The sequence below is a fragment of the Acanthopagrus latus genome, chromosome 2, assembly GCF_904848185.1.
Source record: "Acanthopagrus latus isolate v.2019 chromosome 2, fAcaLat1.1, whole genome shotgun sequence".
NCBI lineage: Eukaryota > Metazoa > Chordata > Actinopteri > Spariformes > Sparidae > Acanthopagrus > Acanthopagrus latus.
The window spans coordinates 767,225-788,587 of NC_051040.1; the positions used below are offsets into that span (position 1 = coordinate 767,225).

Here is a 21,363-nt window from a genome sequence, read left to right on the forward strand (position 1 = left end):
TGTGTCAGCGTTAGAGAGCAAGTCAGCAGCAGCAGGAACAAGCTAAGGTATGCTATCTACTGTCCTCCAGTAACATGCAGAATATCATTCAGGGAACAGCTGATCTCCAAAGATCTCTAATCTCTAAAGATCAATAATCAATCAATATTTTGTTTACGTTTCTCTTTCAGACTGGATGAGGAGGTAAAAAAGATCAGCCAGTGGACCAGAGTCAACATCACTTTGTAAGACTTCATTCATGTGAACGTTTCTCTGGTGTTCAAGTTGCAGATTTAACTCTCAACTTGTTTGTTTACTTGGTTTTAGGAGGTGAAAATCTTTAGTTCACGTCTGCAGAGAAGAAGAATATCAACAGATCAATGTGTGAATTATGAGTTCAGGGGGAAACAGACAACATGCAATGAAAACCATTGAGATGAATAATGAGGGTGAAAAATCAGTTTATTTAAAAAAATATGATATCAAATATGGTAAAATGCTAAAATACAAAACAAAGATCATAAGAAAGTGCAGATATGTTTATATTATATCACAATACTGTTCAATTAATGTGTTACAGACAAATATATATTTTTTAAAAGAGAAAAATAGAATATATGTATATAAAAAAATCAGAACTGGTTTGTGGATTTGAAGTGTTGAGTTGAGCATCTTGTTTCTTTAGAACCAGAAGTGAATCTCCTTCAACGTGACAAAACTAACAGCTGAAGGAGATTTAAAACAAGACATGGAGACATGAACTCATCAGGAAACAGTTCGCTGACGTCATTAACAGGTGAGAAGCACATTAATTTTATTAAAAGCCTCCAAACGATCAGGATTAGTGGAGTCGCCCTCTGCTGGACGTCAGGCAGACAGCAGGTTTAAGGCACTTTACAGACGCTGGAGTCATTATGTTTTACATTTAATGATATAATAATAATAATAATATACTCAGTGTGTAAAAGTGGAAACAGTGACGATAAGAAAATAAGAAATACAGAACGTGCAAAACAATCCCATGTGAAGTAATGCTCAGGTGTTCCTGTGTAAACATACTGACTGAGGCTGCAGCGTGTCGACTCGTCAGCAGGTCGCTGTTTCATCTCCAACGTCTCGAAGCTGCTGTGATTTTTAACACCGCAGCGTCTGAGATCCTAAATCTGACTCTACGCAGAGGACACAACGTTTTATTTCAGTGTTAGACGTTCACGCTCACCGAGCTCCCAGATGTTCACACTTCACCACCAACACTTGCTCATCAGAAGATGCTGATAATCTGATTCCTCTCAGTCCTTCGTGTTTTCAGAATAACACAAATACTGATGCAGGTGAAGAGCGATCAGGCCTTAAAGTACTATTATGATATATTTAGGTTATGTTACGATACAGATAAACAAAGGTGACAATATCTGTGTCAGATGAAGGTGATTTTAAAAGTAATTCAGGAACTCTAAACTCCTATTTAACACATGAGGAAATACTAACAAGCCTTCATTGTTCTGGCTAAATCATTAAAGGGACAATCATGTAAAACGCAGATCTCCATCAGGGATCAACACTCATGATTACCTTTTGAAAATATCATCAGACTTCACTGTAGGAAAGATTCCTGTTAATGAAGTGCTCTGATATCTGGACACATTCTAGAGTCACACATGAACAAACATACAGTACACAGTGATACATGTCATGATAGTGTGCAGGTGAGAAGTGACTGATGATGATGATGATGATGATGATGAGGAGGAGGAGGAGGAGGAGGAGGAGGAGGAGGAGTGATCCTGAAGAGGACCGGTTCCAACAGGTGGACGTCTCGTCTTACATGAGACGGTAAAGACAGTTTTCTGAAGTGTCTCATTGTTTCTGTACTTCTGTGTTACTTTGGGTGAAGCTTCCATACCGACCTGTGACTGATCGTCTGGTACCTGTTAGCGTAGAATTGAACCAGTAAAATGAAAAATAAAGTTTTATAGGTTTTATATAAACTGAAAACATGTTCCTGTAGTAAAGTCTCAGCCTGGCTGTGAAATGTCTGGATGGTTCTGGTCTCTACGCTGCAGAGTTCAGGACCTTCTGCGGGTCTTTGACAGTGTTACTGATGAGTCCGGTCTGTGAGCTGGTGCTGTTCTGACTGCTCAGCCTCATCAGAGCCACCTCCTTAGTGCTCCCCTCCTCCTCCTCCACCTCCTCCCTGCTGCTAACCCTCCTCACAGGTAACTCCACCCTCAGCCTCTTCCAGAAGCGGGACGTCAGCTCCTTGGACTTGTCCCCCTGCCACCTGACCAGCGCCAGAGCCACCCGGGCCCTCCTCAGCTCCCTGACCCAGCCCTGCCTCCGGACCGGCTTGTACTGGATCAGGATCACCCGCAGGTGCCCCCCCAGCGCCATGCCGTCGATGCCGGCCTTCAGCTCCAGCAGAGCCTGGGAGCCCCGAGAGGCGTAGCCGGGGCTAACGACCACCAGGAGGCGCCGACTACGAGCCACGAAACTCAGAGTCTCGTCTGTGATGGCTGCAGGGAAAGAGCGGGTCAGTGACGGGATGGATGGTGTGTGTGTGTGTGTGTGTGTGCGCGTGTGTGTGTGTGTGTGTGTGTGTGTACTCACTCCCTCCTGGCAGACTGTCTCTGTCAAAGATACACACTGAGTATCCGAGCTCGTTCTCCAGAACGCTGCGCAGTGTGGACAGAACAAACTGCTCCTCCTCACTGTTCCTCGCATACGAGATGTACACATCGTACTCCTTATCGTCTGCACACACACACACACGCACGCACACACATGTACACACACACGCGCGCACGCGCACACGTATACACACGCACGCACACACACACACACACACATGCAAACACACAGTCAGGGGAAGAACTTTTTTGATTGTCAGGTAAATGTCTACGATCTTATCTTCAGGAAAAACACGTCAGGACTTTCATAACCGTCAGAACCTCTCAGATCTCATCTGATCTCATCTGATCTCATCTGATCTCATCTGATGCTCCGTCACCGTGACGATCATCCTGTTGGTTTTTTAATGTCACATCCTTCCGGATTCTTTTGAAAATGCTCTGTGAGGTTTTAGATCAAAATCTGCAGAGATTAAAACACTTTGTGCTGCAGGTTTTCAGTCGATCAATCTTCGGTCAAAGGACAAGCAGATGTTGAAACTTCATGGTGAGTTCACGGACAGTCTGACATCTGACTACTAATAATTAACCGAAAGGACAAACAATAAGCTGATCATGTGTCTGTCTGTGATGTGGTCGCATCCTTTGTAAAGACAGTGAAGATCTTCAGCTGATGTTTTTGGGTTCGATTGAATAAATCTGCTCTTCTGATTAAAGGTTTAATAATCTAAATGCTCCGACTGCAGCCAGACAGAACACATCATCATCGTTAAACTGAGGAAATTTAGTGTTCGGACGTAAAACCTGGAGTGGTGGAGGTGAGACGCTTCTGCTGCTGTGTTTCAATTATACAAAAAGGTGCTAAATAATCTTAAACCTGCAGGTTAATCACAACGACTGCTGCCAACGACTCTGACCGTCAACTGAGGTTCCAGCTTCTTAAATATGAACATTTGCTGCTTTTCTGTGTCCTTTCTGACAGCAGATGCAGAGTTTGGGGTGTTTGTTGAAGACGTCTCTCTGGGAAACTCATGAGCAACGATTCATCAAATGATCATGAAACTGATCTACAGTCTGTTTCTCACCTGTGTGTCGCTCATCGGTGCCGAACCAGGAGCGATAGAGCAGCAGCAGCTCCAGCCAGAAGACGTGATACACCACGAACAGCAGCAGCATGAGGACCAGAGTCACGCCCAGACCGCAGCCCAGCTCCACCGACGGCAGCGACACTGAAACACACCTGGAGGTCAGTACCTGAGCAGGTAGACTTACACAACAGTCAGCTTCTCTGGGATTTCTGTCTGAGCTGCGCTCTATAATATAAAGTGATACAGATGTTCTGCTGGATTTCCTCCACTTCCTGCTCTGTGTTAAACTGAAGCTGTAAGCAGCGATGAACGGGCCCTCGCTCCACCTCACGTCTGGAGAGCGCTCGCCTGTTACTGCATGTGAGGCTGTAGTAGCTGATGTGGAGGAAACAGGCGGTGGATGTCAACCAGATGTTTTTCTGTCTTCCTGTTGGAAGTGAGTGGTGCTATAAATATGACAGTACTGATGCACACATATATATTCAGGGCGAATCCCTCTATATGTGTGAGCAGTTTGGTGGAGAAGTTAGAAGGAACTGATGTTTTATGGCGAAGCATCAAAATTGACCACATGACCACGGCCAGCAGGTTCGACGGAGGCGAAAGATTTTGTTAACTTTTCATCTTCAAGGTCTGAGGATGAAACTGAGTGAATGTGACGTCTGTGGTGTGAAATCTGTAGGAGGAGCTTATTAAAGTACGAGGCATGGACATGTTTCAAAATGGAGGGGAAAATCAAAATGGCCGACTTCCTGTTGGTGACATTTTGGTGTGGTGGATGTTTTTTGTGTGTCTGGTGGTTAGGGTTACCATTATGATACATATGAATGTTGTTCATGTATGTGCGTGTGGGAGGCGGGGCTTGGACATCATCAGCTACGTCAGGACGACATCATAACACACCGTGTGGAGATATGCAACACTTCCTGTCTGGAACCAAATCTGTAGGAAGTCGTTATTCAACAACTTGAGTATTGTTGAAATATCAAAATTCTTTGAATAACTTTTTGTCAGGAGGGAAATGGGCGTGGCCTATACGACGAGATTCAGATGTATTTATTGAATATTTCAGATGTATTTATTGAATATTTCAGATGTATTTATTGAATATTTCAGATGTATTTATTGAATATTTCAGATGTATTTATTTCTGGGCATTCTGTGGAAAACAAAGGAAGAATTTCAGTGTATAACTGAGAATGTTTCGTATTGTGCATATGACAATAAACACTTTGAATCTGTCAGTCAGGTCAGATGATAACAGGTGTGAACAGTGTTGAATGTTCACCTAACACATCCTGCTGAAGTTTCACAATAAAAGCCTTTCCTGGTCTTTTACTGTGAGACATCCTGACGAGTGTTAAACTGACAGAAGCTGAGTCGGGTCAGATAGACCTGACTGATGTCTTCTGAGTGACAGTCTGGAACTCAGACAGGAAGTCAGAGTGTTGTTGCCTCACCCTCCTCCACCAGCTGAGCTCTGCGGGTGTCGAAGCCTCTCTCGTTCCTCACCGAGCAGTTAAACTCTCTGCTCAGGTCTTCGGACTGGAAGTTCTGGATCAGCAGCTCGCTCTCCATGGTCCGGTCCCCGTAGTCCCACTTCACCAGCCTGCAAACACACACCTCGTTTAATGCAAAATAAAACTACAGTCAGGGAAGTGATTGGAAGTCAAGTCAAGATCTTGTTTTGTTTTTAATTATGGTATGTAATAATCATATTCAGGAGGTGATTCGTCAGCGTTGTGTCTCTCTTTAAACACTCGATTCTTAAAATCTTTCTTTTCTGTCGTCTTTTTCCTGGATGTTTTCCGGTCATGAGGTGAGACTTTCACTCATTCGATGAGTCCTGACTCAGTTTCAGGGATTGAAGCTGCAGCTGGAAACAAGTTTGACTAATGTCAGTGAAAGAAGCACAAGCTAAGATAAAATCACCTGTTGGTTTTGGAGAATCGCTCGTGGTCTGGAAGTTTATCCAACGTCTTCCCGTCGACTGTCCACCAGATCTCAGGTTCAGAGTCCAGGTAGGGGAACAGACCTTTACACACCAGACGCACCTCCGTGTCTGACCGAGAGCAACGTTCAGAATTAGACCTCGACCAGGATTCAGATGTAAAACATCACTGAGCACATGAACACATATCGGACATATTCTGACGAGTTCCTGTTGGCATGAACACGATGACACGAGCAGGATCCACACCAGGTTCACTCTCACACAGAAAGATGATGAACGAACAAACAAGCTTTTGATTTTTTACTTTTTTCTTGTCCAGCTGTGATTTTGTGTCTTTGGGTCAGTTTGTCCTTCTGGTTTTGTCTGTTTGCAGATGCGTCTCGTGAGGTTGTGTTCCTGTTGCATCTTCTTGTCCTCGTTTTGTTGAAGAGGATTTTTTTATTTCTACAAGCATTCATGTTGGTGTTATTAATGCGTCTGCAGTCACAAACAGTGAGCAGCAGTGTGGACATAAACCAGGCTGCAGTAACACACACTACATGTACATGTGACGCTGGTTTGATGCCGTCCGGACACGCTGTTAACGGCCGGTTCTGTTTTATGAGACGAGCTCCTGCAGCCTCCACTAATTCTGTACGGACGATTAACTTTCTGAATGCTGAACCTCCTGTGAGCTGCTCTCAGGAAAAACCAATTTAAAGGCAGTTGTTGGCAGAGGACGAGGCTCCTCTCCATCACTGCCACAGCAGCTTTATGTGCTGAGACGGAGCTGCAGGTGGACGAGACGAGACGGAGACCAGGAATCTGTAACACGCTGCGAGAACAGATGAAGCTGCCGTCTGGACTCACTGCGGTGAGGACGTCTGTCCTGCTGCAGGAGGACGTCCTCACTGAAGACGTCTGTGTCCCCCCCGTCAGCTCCATCCTCACTGATCAACTGCTCTGTCCTCATAAACTAACGAGCACGAGCACTGAAGCTCCGACCGCCCTGATCCTGAACTGCTTCTTCACTTTAGCGGCTAGCTGACAGGCTAGCTGACAGGCTAGCTGACAGGCTAGCTGACAGGCTGACCTCGCGGGTGTGAACAGTCAGTGCTGCCCTACCCTGTATGACGGTGTAGACCTGGTCTCTGGCCGGGTGGACGATCGTCGGCTCTTTGGGTAAATTCTCCGGAGCTGAGAGAATAAAACAGAGCAGTGTTTACCTTCACATTCTTAAAGGAACAGTTCTCTCAAAAGTAAAACCCATTCATCCTCTCCTCCTCCTCCTCCTCCTCCTCAGGAGGAGAGGATAAGTGGGTTTTCCTCAACATTCAACATGTTTCTCAGTGGTGGAAGGATGTTTGTCTCACAGACTGCGGTGACGTTGATGCTCCGGGTGAATCTGAGAGTCTTTCCTCTCCTCTGGTAGTGAACTGTGCAGTAATATAAACCCTGGAATGAATCCATCATGATGTCGATACGCAGTCGGACTCCAATCTGCTGCCGGTTGTTCCAGAACGGATCCTTCTGACACACCTGAGACACAGAGGACAGGTCGAGACGAGATGAGACGGGTTAATAAGCTGAAATGATTTGCATGTTGTATCTTGTGAACACTGAAGTAAGAGTCTGTAAAACAGACGCTCACACTGAAACCAACACAATCATTATTCAGCTACCGAGCTGTCCGGTGTCACAAAGTTCCAGGTGACGGTCGGCTCGCTGTCGGCCATCTTGGCGGCGTCTTGCAGGTCCGGGCAGTCCAGCATCTTCCCCTTCTCAAAAGGGATGATTAAATGGCTCGTCGACACGGCGACAGCGCAGTCAGCGCCGCGGGCCACCTGGTCGGGCCGCAGCACCTTCAGGCGCATGGCGATCCTGCTGCAGGACGTCTTGTTACTGCGAGACAGAAGACAGACACAACAGCATCAACCCAACCTGCAGCTCCTCCATCAGATGGTTCTTACAGCAGCACTCTCTGAGAGGCTCGAAGCGTGACGTAGGAGTTCAGAAGAAGATTGTGAAATAAAATCTTGGACAACATGAGCAGAGAAAACCACAAACCAAAACGCCTCGTTAGCTTTAATCTGCAAAATGTCACAGAAAACAGCAGCTGGAGCTCCGAATGAGTCTCAAGAGATAATCAGACGCAGGAACACGTGACATCAGACCACACAGGAAAGTTAAACTAGATCACACAGCAGATCAGTCAGAACCAGAGCAGTCGGATCACAGCTACTCACGAGTCAGTCATCACTGAGACACACAGACAGAAACAAGTTCATGTAGAACTTCTGCTGAATTTACAACGATGACACAATGATTCAGAATCTGTCAGAGTCTTTATACATTTGTTTTAACTCAACAACTCTTAAATCACCACATTTGTTAATGGAGTCTGGTGATGTTGAGGTGACTGACGGGCCAAACGTTTACAATCGAAAACATCAATCAGTCGTCTCAGACCTTCAGTTAACGAGCTGACACAGAACCAGCACGTGTTCTTACTCAGATTAATCAATCATGAATCCAGTCAGTGATTGGATCAACTTAACCCAGGAGCAGTGATGTCACTTCCTGCTGAGGCTCAGATTAACATCTGAGAGACTGAAGACTCCATCTACTGTGTGTGTGTGTGTGTGTGTGTGTGTGTGTGTGTGTGTGTTACAGTCACACATCTCTCTGCATTCTGATTGGCTGCCTGAAGATGCTGCATGTGTAGTTTCTGTTCATCAGTGAAAGTCCTGCAGAGTCCAGAACCGTGCAGAGATTAAAGCTGCGTGACCTCGACTCTGCAGATCAGCTCATCCTGTTCGAGGGTCACACTCATGTCTGGACCGCCGCCAGCTGACGAGTCTCCACTCCAGTGATCCTCAGAGTCTCTGAGACGCTCCCAGCCACTTTAGCTGATTAAGTGCCGGCGGAGGATCGAAACTGATTTTCTCTGAAGGATCCACGGGTCTGTTTCCGGGTCTGTTCTGAGGCTGTGATGTTCAAGCACTTATTACCAGTTTTATTCACTTTTATTGGGCCGTTACAGCAGGAGAGTCCCAGTGTCACCATGATCACAATAAACGTGATATTAAGAAATTAACCGACATCGTGTTAATAACACACGATAACATCATCTGCATACATGTTAGCTGAGCAGTTCTTTGTTTATACGTGGAATTTATTCAGTGAAGAGCTCTAGGAAGCATTAATGTTAGCTTCAACGTTAGCCTTATTGTTAGCTTCAACGTTAGCATTAATGTTAGCTTCAACGTTAGCCTTATTGTTAGCTTCAACGTTAGCATTAATGTTAGCTTCAACGTTAGCATTAATGTTAGCTTCAACGTTAGCATTAATGTTAGCATCAACGTTAGCATTAATGTTAGCTTCAACGTTAGCATTAATGTTGTCTGTTGCTTCACCTTACTTACACTTACAACCTTAGATGGCATAAAAAGTCAATGCTAACAGTGAATAGCTGAACAGACTCAGGTGTGTGTTGAGTCGAGCCGGCAGACCTCCTGGAGGAACTGACACCCGGACTCACATCAGATTCTGTTCTGATCCGGAGCTGTTCAGAGATCATTATTAAAGGTGACTTCTCTTCACTCCTGTTGATCAGCCTGACTGCAGCAGTGATCCACATCGGACCTCCAGGTTCTGTTCTGCTGACTGGAGCTTTACTTCATGAATGTAACGTTACAGAGAGGAGACAGAGAACCAGAACCAGAACCAGAGTTTCTGCTGAGCACTGACTTTACTCAGACGTTGGACTAAATACAGTAAAATAATCTGACTGTTTGAATATATGCAAATAATCCTGCTGTCACACTCACTCGAGTGACGCAGAGTGAAAAACTGAGCTGACTGTTTTCCAGTTGTTAGTCAGGCCCGGTCCATTTGCAGGTAACCGGAGGTTGTCGGTCCATCAGACTGGGTCTGTTATGACCTCAGGATGGACTGACTTGACTTTGGAGACCAGGTTTACTGGCGCAGATTAACTCTGTGCTGTTAGCGTGTGTGACATCATGATACAGATGTGAACACGGCATCAGTGAAGTGAAGCTCCCGGGCCGACCCGCAGGAGAGGACGTGCGAGAGTCTTACCGTAGCATACAGATGTACTGTCCGGTGTCGGCGCTGGCGGCCGGCTGCAGCCACAGTCTGTCTCGGTCTTTAGTGAAGCGCGAGCTGCAGAGAATCACATTAAAGAGGGAACGTCAATCAGACTCCATTCAATTAGAGCGACATTAGAACAGACTGAGTCTGATGTAGTGACACTAATCAGCTGCTCGCCTCCACAACACCATCCATCCTGAGCGCAGGGAGCTCGTTAGACCAGCTCCATCACTCAGGGACTCAGTGAGTCGGGCAGGAAACACAGAGGACTCAGACCACCATGTGTGAGATCTGGATTTCAGTGTGAAACACGTCTTCATGAGTGAAAGTTGAAGCTGAGGTCGTACCTGTACGTGATGGGCTGCTCCAGGTCCTGGCCCTCGGTGAGACGGTACCAGACCAGGTTGTGTCCGGCGCTCTGGGTGGAGGTGTAGTTATAGACGGAGGGATGAGAGAAAAGAGGACAGGAGAGCCAACCGGACTCCCCCTCCAGGACCCAGACCGTCCCGTTACTGGACTCCCCCCAGTCGTAACAATTCTCTGAGGAGGGGAGGAGCCAAAGGTCAGCGCAACAGCACAGCATCCAATCACGTGTCAACAAGCAACAGCAGTCACAGTTTGGACCGACCTCCGTCCCATCGGTCTGTCAGAACCTGATGTGAGACCACATCGGCCATCTTTCATTTCTTTCTTTCAGTTTGTTTAGTTTTATATTTCTAAGAACTGTAATGCAACATTTGAAAGTTGTCCAACAAAGAAAAGAGAACAAACATTTGCTCGTCATTATTTCAGATGCTGGTTCTGTTTAGTAGCATTTTCTCAATCTGATGACTGCAGAACTCTGCTGCACCCACACCATCAGAATAATCAGCCATCAATCACCGCGTGACGTAGATAACCGTTAGCGGCATTAGCTAGCCGCTCACTTTAGCTGATAAATCGCTGTGGAAAGAAGAAAAGGTGGAGTGAGCAGAAAGTCGTTTCTGTTGTTCTGAAGTTCTTTTATAACTTCCTGATATACGATGATAGAGTGAGCTACAGGGACGCCTCTCTCTCTGGATCTGGATCTGGATCCGGTCCAAACTCGCATCCAGAGTTTTTATGTGAGGATCAAACAGAGCTTAGTGGATGTGGTCGTTAACTGGCCTCGTTAAAGGAACAACGTTATCACACTTCATCTCATTAAAGGATGAAAGCGCAGAGGGCAGCTGCTCCATTAAAACGCTGCAGCTCATCTCCGCTCACATTAAACACGACTTCATCTGAGACGACGGCCTCCGTTCAGCACATCTGGTTTAAACTCTGCACAGAAAGACGAGCCGACAGTCCAGAGGAACATGTCGGCACACTCGACCCGGGAGACTCTGGACTGAAGCCACAGATGTTCTGACCTCCAGGCTGAAAATATCTCAGGCTGGGAAACAGCTGATCACAGCTTCAGTCTCAGATTATCTCAACATTATTTTAAGATCTCTAAAGCTGAAGAAGTCCAAACAGACTGTTTCACAGTTCAGGAGCCAGAACCAGCACACTGATCAGAGGACGTCATGGACTCATCAGAACTGTCCCTGTTCCACCTCTGGGATCGTGAATGACGGACTTGACGGAGTTCAGAACCTCACAACAACATGACATCATCTCGTCTGCAACCAACCAAACCACCACAACCTGCAACCTCCAGACGTGCTGAACGCCACGAAGACAGAAACATCAGCACGGAGGAAACGTCATAAAGTCATAAACAAGACGACTTTTATCAAACAAGTCCAGGTCGGAAACTTCACGACTGAAACCATCCAACACAGACGAGGACGGAACCCAGAGTGTCCAGCACCTTCAGCTGAGAAGACAAACGAAGTCAGAACTTTTTATTTGGACTCGTGATGAGTTTCGTCCTCATCAGCTGCTGTTTGAGTCGACGATCAGATGGATCAGGTGGTTTCTGACAGGTAACATGTTGCTGACTGCAGGCTGATCTGCTGCTTCAGACTCTGCTCATGTTAAACTCGCAGTAAACAAACTGGAACCATAAACTGACAGAACCCGTCGATGTTTCTGTCCTAATTAATAATGACGCTTCAGGAACAAGACCAGGTGAGCAGCTCACTGATCTGGAGTCAGTACAGCGAACAGCGAATTCAGCTCTGAGGGGTCTTTTTAAGATAGTGCCGTGTGCTGAGGCTCATGGGTAATGTAGTACCTATAACCACTCTACATGGACAGTGACCAGCTAACTGTAGTCTTCACTGTACGACTACGAAAACACCATCAATCATCAGAATCAACAATCTGCCAATAGATTTAATTGACTAATGGTTCCGGCTCTGACTCAGTCATCAGCCAATCAGATCAGAGACGCTCCTCATCTATAATGGACGAGTTAATTAGAGGGAGGATGAAGACGATGACGGTTCAATACCTGCTGATCACACTGATGATTAATGTGTCTGTTACACACGGACCGATCGTCTGATCGTCTGTCCGTCACCAGGACACTCAGAACTAAACGTCTGACTGCAGTCAGAACATTTATGACCCAGTGGTTCTGTAGGAAGCTGAAACCTGCAGGACGATCGGGCCGACAGCAGCCTGTCACAGCTGGACGGGTACTGTGTGTGTGTGTGTGTGTGTGTGTGTGTGTGTGTCTGTGTGTGTGTGTGTGTGTGTGTGTGTGTCTGTGTGTGTCTGTGTGTGTGTGTGTGTGTGTTTCTTTGTGTATATGGGTGGATGGATAGTGAGGGAGGAGGAGGAGGATGGATGTTGAAGAAGGTTTTAATAGAAAGACTAATACTGGAGCTGAGAAAACCTGACAGGTCAATTACACACACACACACACACACACACACACACACACACACACACACACACACACACACAGTGTAGAGAGCCTCCATTAATCCAGTATTCAGCAGAAGCAGCAGAGTGAAACTGTTCTACGCTTCGGGGTCTCAGCCTGAGGTTCTGGACCCAGAACAGGTCCGTGCTCCTCAGGAAGGTTCTGTGTCGTCCCTCTGAGACGTTCTGACTCTTTGTGATGTCATCATCTTTACAGTGAAACCATTTCGACCAGGAGTCCAAAATAAAAAGGTATTTCACTGACTAGAATCTCAGGCTCTCAGTAGAGTGCCTACCTCCGCCACAGCCCAGCAGCCCCCTTTATCTGCAGCAGGTCCAGGTTTAACATCAAATACCAGCAACCTGAACATGCCTGAGAGAAAACAGTCCTGGATCCGTCCCTTTATCTGGATCAGCACCAGAAGTTAATGAGGTCTATTCTGGGCCGAGACTCATCGTCCACCTGAGTCTGAGGAAAATCAGGTGAGTAGTTTTTATCTAATCCTGCTGATAAAGCAACAAACCAACAAAGCAACAAAGCAGAGTGTTTGTGTAGAACACGCTCCTTATGACTTCCTGTCCCTGGTTCCTCTCAGACCCTCAGTGTCGGGTCGGTCCTGGTGGTCGCTGGCGGTTCTGCAGCTTTAAATCTCATGTCTGTCTGCGGCACATTAATCTGTTGATGTGTTCAGTTTGCATCACAGTTTGTTTCCCCAAAGGATTCATTCAGACTTCATCTCCTCACCTTCCCTTCATCCATCCATCCATCCCCCTCCCTCCTCCTACCCCCTCCCTCCTCCTCTCCCCTCCCTCCTCCTCCCCCCTCCCTCCTCCTCCCCCCCTCCTCCCCCCTCCTCCTCCCCCCTCCCTCCTCCTCCCCCCCCCCCTCCTCCCCCCTCCTCCTCCCCCCTCCCTCCTCCTCTCCCCCTCCCTCCTCCTCCCCCCTCCCTCCTCCCCCCCCCCCTCCTCCTCCCCCCCTCCCCCCCTCCTCCTCCCCTCCCTCCTCCTCCCCCCTCCCTCCTCCTCAGACAGCGTTACAAATGAGCCTCCTCTCCGGAACCATCCATTCCTCGTCCCGCGGGGCGAACGCCTCGCCTTTTAATTAACCTCGTCTTTGCAGAGTCGCAGAACGAGAACAGGAACGATTTTTTACCTTCAGCAGTCACAATGTGAAAATATCACGAGGGTCATATTTCATGTTTTTAATTTCCTTCACCTGAGAGAGAAATCCTCTGTGCTGCTGCTGCTGCAGGGTGGGTCTCTGTGCAGCTTCACATTAACACTAACCAGAACCTTCAGGACCCAGAACCTTCGGGAACCAGAACCTTCAGGACCAAGAACCTTCAGGAACCAGAACCTTCAGGACCAAGAACCTTCAGGAACCAGAACCTTCGGGACTAGGGATGGGAGAAATAATCGATGCATCGCGACGCGGATGTGGATGATTCTGAATTGATTTACAAAAGTCAAAAATCGATTTTCTAATTGCTAATTGACAACGTAATGTTGACGTAACACAAGAGGCAGAACTGCAGCGCCCGGAGAGTCGATGGAGCCCACAGAACAAAAAAACATGAGCCGGCTCAGCGCAACATTCACCCGGCAGCCTGCGCTTTAACAGCAAGCCTGTGGAAACACAGCTGTAGTTGCTGCCAGCCTGAGGACCATCGAGCACGCGACATCACATTTTCCATCCAGCTCGGAAAGAGCGAAGCGAATTACAAACTCTATCATAACTTAGATTACTGAGTCGCTTTGTTGCGCACCGTTCGCATTTCAGCACGTTGTGCAAAAAGTTGTTGCACAATGTGTTGAAATGCAAGCGGCATGAAGCAGCAGAGCGCTGGGATGCTGCATATCACCCACATCAGGAGGAGTCTTATTCTTATCTTTGACTGACAGCAGCTTTTTCCTTAATGACACACAAAGAAGAAAAAATAATCTGTTAATTTTTTATTATCAATGACCAAAAGTAGCCGAGTGTTTAGTATGAGAGCTGATACATCGGTCCATAACGTGCTGAAATGCAAGCTGATTATTGCATTGGAAGCTTTTTTATTTGTATATAGACTACAGTAAAGTTTAACTCTCAGGGATCTGCTCATCCTGTAACAGGAGGATTCTCTGTTCAAGTCAAATCTATTTGTGACAATGAAAAGCCTTTTCTTTAATAAAATATTAAAACAATTCAATATCAATTAAATAAAGTTAATTCATCTGTTGATTTTCTTTAATGATCACCACAAAAGTAGGAAGTGATTAGAAAACTCAGATTTTATTATTATTATTATTATTATTATTATTATTATTATTATTATTATTATTATTATTATTATAAATCATGCATGGAAATGTACCCCAAAAAAATTGTTGCATCAAGGTGCATCGATAATCAGTATTGAATTGAATCGTGAGGTGCCAAAAGATCCCCACACCTATTCAGGACCCAGAACCTTCAGGATGGGTGCCACTAAAGAACATGTTTTTCAGATGGGACTTCTGAATGTGTCAGTCAGCTGTGTAACTGGGCTGAACTGGGGTCAGTGATTCGTGTCTAACGAGCTCCAATCAGAAACCTACCTGGCGGCTCAGTGGACTGACTGACAGCCGGAGTCATCCTCACCACGATGACGAAGGGGAAGAGGAGGGTGGAGATGAAGATCGCCCTGCAGAGAGAGAGAGAGAGAGAGACTCTGATGATGAAGATTCATTTCATTCATCAAGTTATCCAGGTTTTATTCTGAAGTCAGATATACAGATGAGCTGAACATCAGCCGTCATGATTTATACTCTTCCTCAGATCTACACCTCTTCATCATCACGTGTACGTTACAGAAAAGAAACCCAGAAACTTAAAAATGACATTCTAAATATCTGCCACAGTTTAATTAAAAGAATTTATTGCATCTGATAATAATCCAGCAGCAGCAGCAGCAGGATGCAGTGAATCATCTGGTACACGCCGACATCACAGACCACATCCAGATGTGAGCAGGTGTGAAATGGGAGGCGTGATGTTTATCTGTTTCTGCTGAAATGATGCTGAGTCAGAGAATTTACTGTCTCTCTCTCTCTGGGAGTCGGGCTCGCTCGCCCTCCTCCATGAATGTGCTGCAGCAGCAGAGTTCACTCAGCGGAGGTCAGACTCATCAGCTCGTTACCGGAGATGAGACGGATGATAACGACCTTCAGCTCTCGTTCCCTCCTGCTTCATCTGCTCACTTCATTAATGTTCACAGAGCAGCTTTCACACACCCGAAGACCCACAGGTGTGTAGAGACGACCCACACACTGTCCACTTCACTGTCACTTCACTGTCCACTTCACTGTCACCTCACTGTCCACTTCACTGTCACTTCACTGTCCACTTCACTGTCCACTTCACTGTCCACCTGTTACCTCACTGTCCACTTCACTGTCACTTCACTGTCCTCCTCACTGTCCACTTCACTGTCACTTCACTGTCACCTCACTGTCCTCCTCACTGTCCACTTCACTGTCACTTCACGGTCCTCCTGACTGTCCACTTCACTGTCCACTTCACTGTCCACTTCACTGTCACTTCACTGTCCACTTCACTGTCACTTCACTGTCACTTCACTGTCCACTTCACTGTCACTTCACTGTCCACTTCACTGTCCACCTAACTGTTACCTCACTGTCCACTTCACTGTCACTTCACTGTCCTCCTCACTGTCCACTTCACTGTCACTTCACTGTCCACTTCACTGTCACTTCACTGTCCACTTCACTGTCACTTCACGGTCCTCCTGACTGTCCACTTCACTGTCCACTTCACTGTCACTTCACTGTCCACTTCACTGTCACTTCACTGTCCACTTCACTGTCACCTCACTGTCCTCCTCACTGTCCACTTCACTGTCCACTTCACTGTCACTTCACTGTCCACCGCACTGTCCACTTCACTGTCCACCTAACTGTTACCTCACTGTCCACTTCACTGTCACTTCACTGTCCACTTCACTGTCCACCGCACTGTCCACTTCACTGTCCACCTAACTGTTACCTCACTGTCCACTTCACTGTCACTTCCCTGACCTCCTCACTGTCCACTTCACTGTCACTTCACTGTCACTTCACTGTCCACTTCACTGTCCACTGCACTGTCCACTTCACTGTCACCTCACTGTCCACTTCACTGTCCACCTAACTGTTACCTCACTGTCCACTTCACTGTCACTTCACTGTCCACTGCACAGGTGTGTAGAGACGACCCACACACTGTCCACTGCACTGTCCACCTCACTGTCCACTTCACTGTCACTTCACTGTCACTGTCCACCTAACTGTCCACTTCACTGTCCTCCTCACTGTCCACTTCACTGTCACTTCACTGTCACCTCACTGTCACTTCACTGTCCACTTCACTGTCACTTCACTGTCACTGTCCTCCTCACTGTCCACTTCACTGTCATTTCACTGTCCACTTCACTGTCCACTGCACTGTCCACTTCACTGTCACTTCACTGTCCACCGCACTGTCCACTTCACTGTCACTTCACTGTCCACTGCACAGGTGTGTAGAGACGACCCACACACTGTCCACTGCACTGTCCACCTCACTGTCCACTTCACTGTCACTTCACTGTCACTGTCCACCTAACTGTCCACTTCACTGTCCTCCTCACTGTCCACTTCACTGTCACTTCACTGTCACCTCACTGTCACTTCACTGTCCACTTCACTGTCACTTCACTGTCACTGTCCACTTCACTGTCATTTCACTGTCCACTTCACTGTCCACCCAACTGTCCACTTCACTTTCACTTCACTGTCCACTTCACTGTCCTCCTCACTGTCCACTTCACTGTCCTCCTCACTGTCCACTTCACTGTCCACCTCACTGTCACTTCAAACAACCAACCAATCGCTTCATATCAAAGTCAGACAGATTTTCCTTCTCTCACACTGACTGGAAGAGACAGAACATTTCTGGATCCGTCCCTTTATCTGGATCAGCACCAGAAATTAATGAGGTCTGTTCTGGGCCGAGACTCATCGTCCACCTGAGTCTGAGGAAAATCAGATGAGTAGTTTTTATGTATTCCTGCTGACAAACCAACGAAACAACCAACAAACAATAAATACTAACCAACACAACAACTGTGACCTGGACACGTTTAATGTCCCGACAACCTCTGTAGTCTCATTCAGACACTCGTTAGCAACCGCTAACTGTTTTTAACACATGAAGAGCGTCAGAATTAAACTGTGGGACATTAATGAAGAATAAAACTTGTAAATATGTTTACACTGTGGTGACCACACAGCTTATTACAAAGAAATACATGAAACAGAGAAGAAGAGAGGAGGAGAAGAAGAAGGGAGGAGGAGAAGAAGAAGGGAGGAGGAGAAGAAAGGAGGACAGACGGAGAGATAAAGAGTCATGCAGGACGATCAGGCAGAGAGAGTGGATCCCAGGAGGGACATACAGAACCAGAGCTGCTCCACAACACCATCCATCACACACACACACACACACACACACACACACTTCATGCCAAATGGAGCTCAATAAAACCAAAGCTGTGTGTGTGTGTGTGTGTGTGTGTGTGTGTGTGTGTGTGTGTGTGTGTGTGTGTGTGTGTGTGTGTGTGTGTGTGTACAAGTGTGTCATATGCGTCAGGTACAGATAACAACCACCCCCCTCGCCCCAGAGGATTCTGGGTCGTTTCAGTCATTTTCCTGTTCGCTCCACTGGAGGAAGTTAACGAAGAATTAAATATAATTTCACTCTGAAATAAAATAAAAGGAAAGTAAAATTAATTTGCAACAAAACGTTAATTAAAAGAAAAACTGTAAAATAATTAATCTATAATCCAAGAATTGTTTCAGTTTCTTAAATGATCTTAAAGGATTAATTATCTCTGACAGTGAACAAGGTTTGTGTGTCAGATGTCAGAACAAAGAACAACTGACTGAACAACTATGTCACCGTTCATCACAGGGAGTCGGGACAGCACCCGGACCAGCACCCGGACCAGCACCCGGACCAGCACCCGGACCAGCACCCGGACCAACACCCGGACCAGCACCCGGACCAGCACCCGGACCAGCACCCGGACCAGCACCTGGACCAGCACCCGGACCAGCACCTGGACCAGCACCTGGACCAACACCTGGACCAGCACCCGGACCAGCACCCGGACCAGCACCCGGACCAGCACCCGGACCAGCACCCGGACCAGCACCCGGACCAGCACCCGGACCAGCACCCGGACCAGCAGAGGAGGTTTTGACTCCTTCAGAATAAAAGTAAAGAATTCCTTCTTCCTGCACTGACTTCACCAGAGACGTCTGACATGACAACATCAGGTCACGATCATCCAGGACAAAATAATCAATATTTCCAGATAATCATCTCATTTAAACACTTCACTGACAATCACTGACCTGATGTCAGATTGTGCTGACAGGACAAACTGCAGATGTGAGGTTAGAGGTCACCAGGCACAACAGCAGCTCCGGTTACACAATAATAATAATAATAATAATAATAATAATAATAATAATATGTTCATAATAACAACAATAATATGTTAAATCAATTCACACACTCCTGATTTAACCCGTCAGCCACAGGAGCTGTTTAAGATGATGAACAGTTCTGGTTCCACTCAGATGATGAACAGACTGACAGTTCTGGTGTTTCTCTGCTGAACGTGGAGCTTCATGTCGTCCTGCAGACGAGCTGCAGCTGCAGGACGGACACACAGATGTTCATCCGCAACAACAGTTTGGACATTCAAAGGACGAGATTTGTCGGGTCTAATATGATCGAACCTTCATCACTGTTCTTCAGGACGGCTCAGCCTGAGAACAGCGAGAGCTCTTTGTTTAAAACGGGATGTTTTCTTTATGGAGTTCTGTTCTTCCATCTGGACTGAGCTGATATTCAACTGTGACAACCAACGTTTCCCATGTTCATTAATTATAAATATTTAATGATGATGATGATGAGGGACATTAACATTTTGTGCCAGTCATCAATTTAATTTGTATTTTTAATTAAAAACCTGATGATCAGAGGTGAACACTGTCTGTTGGCTCCTGTGTTCCTTCGTTAACTGCTGCTGCTGATGAAGATGATGGTGATGATGATGAAGAGGCAGGTGGACTGCAGTGTTCAGCTGGGTTTTCTGCTGATCGCTGCAAACTCCACAAACTCATCTGATGGACGATAATCTGATTATGAGACGGGATGGATGGAGAGAACACTGGAGACAATCTGTTGGTTTTAAAATGTCTCCATGGTCTAAAAACACTGAACACAACCACTTCTAACAAATTACAGAACATTTTACAAATCTTTGGGGTTTTGAGGTAAATTCAGCTCATAAATCATGAAGCAGCTGCAACAGATGTGACGTCATCATGTGTTTAAAGTTCTCTGTGCCTCGCTGGTTCGGGATTACTCAAAAAAACACGTTTAACCAAAGTTTGTATTTTGTTGATGTGAACGCAGGCTGGTGTGTGTGTGTGTGTGTGTGTGTGTGTGTGTGTGTGTGTGTGTGTGTGTGTGTGTGTGCCGATATGCAGCACACACCCGTCTGAATCGCGCCCGTGTGTTGCTGTGATTTCAGCTCGTATTTCCTACAAGTGACAACCGACACAAGATTAAATTAAGAGATTTAAAAATGAGATTCCGCTCGCAGGACTGTGAGCGTGTGTTTTGTCAGACACACACTACAGAACTGCCTCGAGTCAACACACAACAAACATGACTGCACCCACACAACCTCACGGCACCAGACTCCACACAGAAAACCACAAAATGAGAAAGTGAAGTCCCGCAGGAGGACTTACATGGACGGCAGGTCGCGAGGATCCTCTCGGTGTGAGTCCGGTCGGGATGAACCGGTCCGGGGTGTACAGCTGAACGTCCCGGCGGGCGGGCGGAGCTCAGCGGTGTGGGGGCGGGGCGGAGCCAGAGCTGGACTTTAGGGTGTGTGCGTGCGTGCGTGCGTGTGTGTGTGTGTGTGTGTGTGTCACTCCGGTTAGCACCGCAGCTCTGATGATGAACGGCCGGGTGCCAGGGCTCGATCCCGGCTGTAAATCTCCGGGAGCAGCGCGGCGGAGCACCGGGCCGGTCCCCGGAGCCCCGGGAGGTCCTCCAGCTGAGCGGCGGCGGCGCGAGGCGGCTGTCCGGGTTTAATGATGACGAGCTCGCCGCCGGGTCACAGTCACGTGCTCAGTCACTCATTACAGCCGCAGAAGTTTTTCAATTAGCGGCGGAAGAAAGAAAACAGCAGTGAGGCTGCGCAGAGAGACTTCCGGTCCGACCAGCGACACAACACAAAGTTAGAGCAGCTGACAGTGTGTGTGTGTGTGTGTGTGTGTGTGTGTTTATATGAGTATGTGTTTATGAGCGTCAGAGTGTCTCTACTGTCTGTGTGTGTGTGTGTGTGAGAATAGGAAGTGTGTGCGGGTGTATTCCGGTCGGAGCTCCGCCCCCTGCTCGCTGTTGCGACATCGATCTGTGATTTCCCAACAGCACGAGGCTTCTGATCGATAAGAGCCACTCAGACTGCAGCGGCACAAAAGTAACTGATCTGGAAACAAACGTTACTTTAGAAGTGATGTAATCCACGTGAGAAGTACTCGAGTAAAGTCTGACAGTATCTGGTGTTAAATGAAAAGTAACTAAGTACTTTTACTCCGATGTACTCGAGTACTTCCGCTCCGCTGCGTGTATCTGATTACATTAGTTACTCGTTACTTTACAGATTACTTTCTGCTTCATGATCTTCTTGTTTTTGTGAATGAC

General features: G+C 46.8%; 1 protein-coding gene across 1 annotated transcript; it reads right to left on the reverse strand.

The window, feature by feature from the left end:
* Window positions 1–423: 423 nt before the first annotated feature.
* On the reverse strand, window positions 424–21,016 carry LOC119010026 (interleukin-1 receptor accessory protein-like). The gene is made up of 12 exons (XM_037081853.1): window positions 20,403–21,016; window positions 15,156–15,241; window positions 10,088–10,280; window positions 9,729–9,812; window positions 7,310–7,529; window positions 7,001–7,166; window positions 6,753–6,824; window positions 5,627–5,756; window positions 5,155–5,303; window positions 3,692–3,835; window positions 2,587–2,730; window positions 424–2,492 (listed from the first exon to the last, which is right to left on the reverse strand). Coding segments are annotated over exons 1-12 (1,851 nt in total). The 5' UTR covers window positions 20,405–21,016; the 3' UTR covers window positions 424–2,031.
* Window positions 21,017–21,363: the final 347 nt, after the last annotated feature.